Below are 8,566 nucleotides of genomic sequence, written 5' to 3'. Positions count from 1 at the left end.
TTGTTGGCGTAGGAGAATCGGGTGCCGTTCCCGGCAATAACTCAGGTGGTTCGGTGTCCTCACTAAACTGTTAGCCCATGTCTTATATGACTTACCTGTTGAAAGGGACGCTAAACTAAATATCAAACCAAATCAAAAGTATACGAGGGAGGACCCAAAAGAAACCGGACTTTCGTTCTAAGAAAATAATTTATTACTCTTTTTACAAAATTCTTTCAGTCTCCTTCAAAGTACCCTCCATTAAATGCGATTCATTTCTTCCATCTTCTATCCCACTGTTTGAAGCACCTCTGGAACTCTCGCTCTTTCATATCGGCCAAGTACTTTTTGCAGCCTCTACACCATCAAACCATTTTCCTTTTAGCTTTTGTTTAATTCTCGGAAAATGCCATCATGTTGGTCAAAAAGTTTGAATCACTTTCAATCTGATTTTTCAAGTTCTGGCTCAAATTCAGACGAACGATTTGATCCTGTGTAAGCAGGAGAGAAACAAACTTAGCGGCAACATGTCTCATTTGCTAAACCTCACGCTGGCACGAGCTCCAACTCACTCCAGCCTGTTTTGAAATATCATCGAACATGAAACGACGATCCTCGCTGATATTGGGGCAGATTTGTTCGATTTTTTCGTCGTTTCGAAATGATGAAGAGCACCCAGAACGAGCATGATCTTCGACACTCATCTCACCACACTTAAAGCGCCCAAACCACTCAAAAAATTTTGTGCTGTTCATAGTATCCTTCTTGAAAGCCTGTTGAAGCATTTGGAAAGTTATCGTTTCCGATTTTCCAAGTAGGAAGCAAACACACTCCTTGTTCCTTTGAATCTGCCATAACGATTTCGGAGGGGGCAAACGAGAACAGTTCAGAAAAACAATAATACTAATGAAACATTAATCTCCTACGCAGACGCCGCTCGGCCAACTCATCTGGGAAGGTCTGTACTAGATACACCCAGCAGAAGAACTCTCTACTACGCCTAGGAACGGCAGCGCTCCTTCAATCCGGTTTCTTTTGGGTCCGGCCTCGTATTAGTTTATTCTTTGGTTGCTAGTTTTTTACCACTTCCGGTGTTAGTAAAAGATAAGAAGAGATAGAACGTATCCCTCAGACGTTCAATGGAATGCAGAAAAAATCACTCATTGTTACATATTACCTTTGTGTTTTCTACGGCGATGACCATTAAAGCTGGAAATTGTTCTTTCCTACCGCTTCCGGTTTGAGTAGAGGGTTAGTGGAAGAGATGAAATTACAGTATTTCTGGGAAGTTTTGTTTGACCCTGAGGAATCACTTCTCGGTGTCACTTACTGTTTTATATTCATACAGTATATTTCTACATTCGGACAAACCGATTGCTTACCATCCATACGTTAGCACAGTTTTGAAATCAAATTATGTACACAAGTTCCCATCTAAACGTGGTTTCTTCTAAGGATGGGCAAAACCTTTATCTATAAAAAACAGAAACCGGTTCCTAGAAAAACAGAAGTCCGGAAAACCGACACTTAGGTTTTTCTTTCCAAAACCGGTTCGGTTTTTCACCAAAACTGGTTTCGGTTTTCTTGAAAAAACAGTTCGGTTTTCACCGAAACCGGTTTCGGTTTTCTCCAAAATTTGTTTCGGTTTTCTCCAAAACTTAATTCGGAATTCTCCAAAACTTGTTTCGGTTTTCTCTAAAACTTAATTCGGATTTCTCCAAAACTTGTTTCGATTTTCTTCAAAACCGGTTCGGTTTTCACCGAGACTGGCTTCGGTGAAAACTTTTGGAAAACACAAAAGTAGACTATTACTGTGGAAACAGAATCGGTTTCGGGAGAACAACAAAACACTATTCTGGTCTGAAATAGAACCAATTTTGAAAAAAGACAGGAACCTGTTTTGAAGAAAACCGAAACCTTATTATTTGAAAACCCGAACCGGTTTTGGAGGAAACCGATAAGCGGTTTCGGTGAAAAACAGGATGGGGTTTGGAGAAAATCGAAACCGGTTTCGGTGAAATAACGTTTTGTTGAAAGTTTTCAAAAACTGCTTTCGGTTTTCCTAAAACCCGAAAAATCTGTTTTTTGTGCCCACTACTAGTGTCATGTAGCATAAACATATTTTTTCTGGCTTCTAATCAAAGAATACTATACTCAATTTTGACCACCTGTTCCCGATTATAGGAAGATAACTTTATTGTTATAATATATGCTTTTGCCGCTGATTGTACATAGCAACATGGTTGCATGGTTGCAGTATAGTTGACTTAATTGCTCTTTCAATCTCTCATCTTAATGGCTAACACCAAAATATAAAGAACAGTTGAAGTTCATACTTCGTTTGTAAGTATTTTGTTGTTACTTTTGATCTTGCTAATAAACTACCGGAGGTATAACGGTCAATCAATCTTTGATATCTTATCTTCATCGTCACTTGTAAGATTTCTCGTTACTAGATAACTTGAAAATATGTTCTAGTTCATTTGCTGAGACAAGAGCTAAAAGTACATTAAGCGACATGCATCTATGATCACCATGACACGCATTACACCCAGATGGAAAATGAGTCAATGATTTCAAAAGAAAAACACACTTTTTGGTATAACGGACTTCTATTTGAAATTATGAATCAACACAATTATCATAAACACAATTATCTCCAAATATTAGTTTCTGTTTATCACAAGGTTTTCAAATTATATTGTGTTGACAAAATCTATCGGCTCAAGTAGAACCATAGGATTAAACGGTTTTGTCAAGTCAAACGGTCAGTTCAGATATATTTTTTTTATACAGGTCTATCGCGTCAACCATTTTATACGGGTAGAAATACTGTATCGATGTAACAGACTGACAGTATGTTCGTCTGGAATTTATCCCATTTTCCCACACTAGGTTAAATTGAGAGTTACAGCAGGAGATGTTATCCATTATTGGAAGGCTGAATCACAACGTCATAAAACCATTTCTCGTTAAGTCTTACCATTTTGCTCTGATCTGTCGGCAGACAAACAGATGGGCATACATAGCCGTTCTGTAAGACTTGTTCGGTGTCATGAAGCGAATCTTAATCATTAGAACAGGTTTCCTTAACTAAATATCTGATTTTTGAGTAAATAAATTTATAAAATTGTGCAATAATAATAATTCATCGATTTGGTTAGACTATTTTAATATGTACAAATACATTTCTCAAAATGTTCAGCAAGTTTCTGCATTGAATGTTGCTAGGTTTGTCTTTTTTTTTTTTAAAAAAAAAAAAGAAAAACTATGATGCAACTAATAACTACATACAAACTTCCGCTTTGTGCTACCAATGTTGCGTGTTGCCAAAGCATTGAACAATTCGAGCAACTCCATTAGTTATTTGCGCACATGAAGTACGCATATTGTCAAGTTCACTTCTACCAGCAACCTTGGATATTTTAGCTTCACTTTATTCACAAACTTGAATTGCATTTACATTATGTTAACTTTAAATAGTTATGGTCAATTTCATGTTGAATCTATGATCTATATCACAAATTAAAATTTTCAGTTGGTATTTGTTTTCATAATATTACAGTTATTTTCTCTCTCGTTTCTCTCTCTCTCTCTCTCTCTCTCTCACACACACACACATTTACGAATACCATATTTCACCAAATTTTTAAAGTGAAATGAAAACAGTAATCACTTGTATTATACTCCGTATTTAATTATTTATTTGTCGCCAACACAACAAGCATAAGACCAATTATAATGTTGGTGTATTACAAAATACATTTATAATACTTTTCTTAAACATGTTATAGTTCATATTACATATGTCTATTTCTTTGTGCTCGATACATATTTTGTTATAAGAAAAGCATACCAGATTGGTTATTTCAATAATACAAATGATGTTCAAAATGTTTTGCACAGTGATCTCTAATTTTTTTTATTTGTTGCAGGAGGAGAATGAAATTTTTTGCGAACATACTTGGAACATTTAGCTATAAGTTGGTATATAAAAGTAGTTTTTTTTATTTAGATGTGAGTCATAATGGACCGTGAAGTAGATATCAGATTGCGACAACGGTCTGTGACGGGGTTCCTTTTCAAGACCGGGCATGACTCTGCCACATCGATTCACAGGACGTTGCTCTCTGTTTATGGGGAGGACACATTGGATCGAAGCAGTATCCAGCGGTGGTTGCAGAAGATTAAAGAAGGTGATTTCCCTCTACTGTACAATTCACGATGCGGTAGATCATCGACAGTAGTGATTGATGTGAATAAGGAGACCGTTAATCATATCATCCAAAATGACAGATGTGTGGCGACACGGCAGCTTGCTGAAATGACTGGTTTGTCATTGGGTAGTGTGGTATCAGTGGTACAGTTTCTAGGGTACAGAAAAATCTGTGCACGTTGGGTGCCTAGATTATTGACAAGAGAAGTGAAAAAGATGAGGAAAAATGTGCTCGAGGGTCTCATGACAACCTTTACTGAAGAGTGAAAACAGTGTTTTGACGGCGTCATTACCCAGGATGAACATGGTTGTTTTTGTCCGAACCTGAGAGCAAAACACGGCTGAAGGCCCACCTGCGAGATAAAACATTTGATAGTGAGAAAGACCTTATTTCCTGTGTCAAGCGATGGTGTAAAAGTCAATCCACAGAACTTTACCAAAGTGCATTTACATCATGAAAAGAACGTTGGACCAGATGCGTCACAGCTGAGGAGGCTACATTGAGTAGGCTCAATGTATTGGTAAATGTTCCAAGTGTGTTCACAAAAAAAGTCATTCTCCTCCTGCACTATGCAAAACTTTTTGAATACCCTTTGTACGTTGGTCCTTGCTTTTGTGCAATCTAACAAGCAAGAGTTATCAGCACAAATTTTAAGTGTCGGGACATGAATATTTAATGTTGATATGAGATCGTACAATTAAACTCGTTTTGTACTATTTTATGTAGAGAAATCAGATCTATCACGTTTCGCCTTTGTTCAAGTTTAGGGATACAGAAGTTGTCTATTAATGTTAGATAATTTTCATAATATGAATAGATTCCAGTTCTCTTGTACGTCAAGTATTTGATAAATTTACATTGGACTTTTTCCTGTTGGCATTGGTATTGTTGTTGTGATGGTTTCCATATCACAGCAGCATATTCCAGTTTTCATAGAACATAAGAATAATACATTTTTGTTAGTGTGGTAATATTGTTAAATTCTTTTCTCAGTTCTAATTATGAGCCGTAACATCTTGCGAGATTCATTAACTATGTTCTCTATATGGTTATTAAATGTCAGTTTCGTATCAAATGTAATTACAAGATCTTTGACTGAATTTAATCTATTTAGTAGGATCCGATTTATTGAGTGATTAAACTTTATTTGACTTTTGTTTCTAGTAAACGATAAAATGTTACATTTATTTAAGTTTGCATTAAATTTGTTAAGAGAACACCAACTAACAATATTTTTCATGTCACGTTGTAAATTGAGACAGTCATGGATGGTCTGCATCCTATCGTACATTTGAGGTCATCAGCGAAAAGAAATTTATTACTTAATAATTATAATCACGGAGATCGTTAATGAATAAAAGTAACAAAAATTGACCTAGGTTAGAGCCCAGAGGAATTCCAGAATATGCAATATAACAGTTGATTTATATTCTTTGTAGATAACAGTCTGGTTACGGTTATTTAAATGTGATGAAAAGAACTTGATCAAGGAAGAAGAGAAATTATATTTACCTCGCTTATGCAATAGTACTTTGTGATTTACTCTGTCAAATGCCTTTTCAAAATCTATATATATTAAATCAACATTACATCTCATATCTAACGAATTTGCTATTAAATCTGTGATAAGTGCAAGGTTTGTTGTTATTAATTAGTATGGAATACAGCCATGTTGATATGGTGAGATTACGGGTTGGACGTGATCAATTATCTGTTGGTATACGGTTTGTTGAAATATCTTTGCAAATGTAGTTAAAATTGATATCGGCCGGTAGTTCTTTATTTCATGTTTATTATTGGTTTTTGGTATTGGGTACACTATAGATGATTTTAATTTACCCGGGGAAATGTTCTTAAAGCAAGGTTGAATGCAATCATAGCGGATATGTAAATGCATTAATCACCCCTTTATAATATATTCCATCAGGGCCAACAGCAGTCCTGGGCTTTAATTCTTTGATTGCCGTTTCTACTTCAGATTGAGTGATTTCCTCAATGCTAAGTGAATCTACGAACTTAATAGTTAATCAAATAGATCAAAGTTTCTCAAATTTATCAGTGGGGTAACTTTTATTAGTTAGTCACTATGTACAGTAGTACTACGAAAAACTATAATATTGTCAACTATGAAAACAAATGTATCAGTTTTCAATGATTTGCGTATATCGTATTATAAGATTATTATTATTTATTTTTTTAAAAAAAGCACAATATTTACCTTCCATTAATTTTATATGGAAATAATGGAAGTGTGTGTTAGGAGCTTTATATCTGGATATTATGGCTACAATGGACTTTCTGAGTTTGCCATGTAGAAGAGATTATGTGCTTTTGCGATTACACTACTCAGTGAATTGTGAAAGGACTCAAGCGAACTAAAACCATTACCTTAGGTACCGTCCTATCATTTGCCCTGTATTGATGTAAAAAACTCAAGGAAACAACTTTCAGGATGACGTGTTTGAAAAAGCTTTTACGCCTTTCTGATCGAGTACCCAGTCGAGAATTAAAAGCATAATCGGTCACACCGAAGGGGGAGCGTTACAAACTACGATACGCAGACAGACAGACATACACACACACACACATACACACACGCATACATACAAATCGCCTTACCTGATCTCAATTTTGGTTTTCCAATTTAGAGACTCATGGACCATAGCGTTAGTGCGAATGAGCCAGACGTACTTTGCTCCTATTATTGCGTCAACTATTAAAGTTTTCGTTATACTTACTAAGGGGTCATGCATGCTGGTGCGAATGAGTCAGAGATAACTTGGCCCGGCTAATGCGTTTGTATGACGTCACTGAGATCGGGTGTTTGGAACAGACCGGCCTATATCAATTTTACCTACTTTTGCAAAGATATTTGAACAAATCTTATACCGACGGATAATTGACCACATCCAACCCGTGATCTCACCTTATCAACATGGCTTTATCCCACACAAATCAACAACAACAAACCTTGCACTTATCACAGACTTTATAGCAAATTCGTTAGATGTAGGATGTCAGGTTGATGTAATATATATAGATTTTGAAAAAGCATTTGACAGAGTCAATCACAAGGTATTATTACATAAGCTAGGCGAATATAATTTCTCTTCTCCCTTGATCAAGTTCTTTTCATCATATTTAAATAATCGTAAACAAACTGTTATCTACAAGGAATATAAATCATCTGAATATATTGCATATTCTGGAATTCCCCAGGGCTCTAATCTAGGTCCGTTATTGTTCCTTTTATTCATTAACGATCTCCCTGATCATATATTATTAAGTAACAAATTGCTTTATGCTGATGACCTCAAAATATACGGTAGGATAAAGACCATCCATGACTGTCTCGATTTACAACGTGACATGGAAAATATTGCTAATTGGTGTTCTCTTAACAAACTTAATGTAAACATAAACAAATGTAACATTTTATCGTTTACCAGAAACAAAAGTCAAATAGAGTTTGATTACTCAATGAATCAGGTCTTACTAAATAGATTAAATTCACTCAAAGATCTTGGAGTTATATTTGATACGAAACTGACATTTAATAACCATGTAGAGAGCATAGTTAACGAATCTCTCAAGATGTTAGGGTTCATAATTAGAACTGGAAAGGAATTTAACAATAGTACTACACTAACAAAAATGTATTATGCCTATGTCCGATCAAAACTGGAATATGCTGCTGTGATTTGGAACCCATCACAACAGCAATACAGACACCAAGTGGAAAAGGTCCAATCTAAATTTATCAAATACTTGATGTACAAGACAACTGGAATCTATCCATATTATGAAAATTATCTAACATTAATAGACAACTTCTGTATCCCTACACTTGAGCAAAGGCGAAATGTGACAGATTTGATTTTTCTCCATAAAATAGTACAAAACGAATTTAATTGTACGGATCTCATATCAACATTAAATTTTCATGTCCCGACACTTAAAACTCGTGCTAATAACTCTGGTCTGTTTTATTGCAAAAAAGTAAGGACCAACGTATTATTGAAATCACCAATTTGGAGAATGTGTTCTACTTACAACAAAATATGTATCAAACACAAAGAAATTGACATCTGCAATATGAACTCTATGTTTAAGAAAACTATTGTAAAAGTATTATGTAATACACCAACACTATAATTGGGCTTATGCCTGTTGTGTTGATGGCAATAATAAATAAATAAATAAATAAATAAATTATAGGTATAAATTTCCTAAAAACATGGTCTTGATCTCTTCCTTGATGATTTATTACATTATGAATTAGTATGTAGTAAAAAAATGAATTGAAATCTTTGAGTTTTACGTCCCACAGTTAATCCGCTTAGGCTAAAGGAGATGGTGATGAAAATTAA

At 35.1% G+C, this 8,566-nt stretch overlaps 1 protein-coding gene across 1 annotated transcript; it reads left to right on the top strand.

The window, feature by feature from the left end:
- The first annotated feature begins 4,006 nt into the window (after window positions 1–4,006).
- On the top strand, window positions 4,007–4,462 carry LOC145670640 (histone-lysine N-methyltransferase SETMAR-like). The gene has a single exon (XM_081739433.1). It carries the CDS (start codon window positions 4,007–4,009, stop codon window positions 4,460–4,462), a length of 456 nt encoding a protein of 151 aa, XP_081595559.1.
- The last annotated feature ends 4,104 nt before the right edge of the window (window positions 4,463–8,566 follow it).

The sequence above is a fragment of the Thermobia domestica genome, chromosome 14 (genome assembly GCF_964235325.1).
Source record: "Thermobia domestica chromosome 14, izTheDome1.hap1.1, whole genome shotgun sequence".
NCBI classification, from domain to species: Eukaryota; Metazoa; Arthropoda; class Insecta; order Zygentoma; family Lepismatidae; genus Thermobia; species Thermobia domestica.
This window is presented reverse-complemented; position numbering and strand designations above follow the sequence as displayed.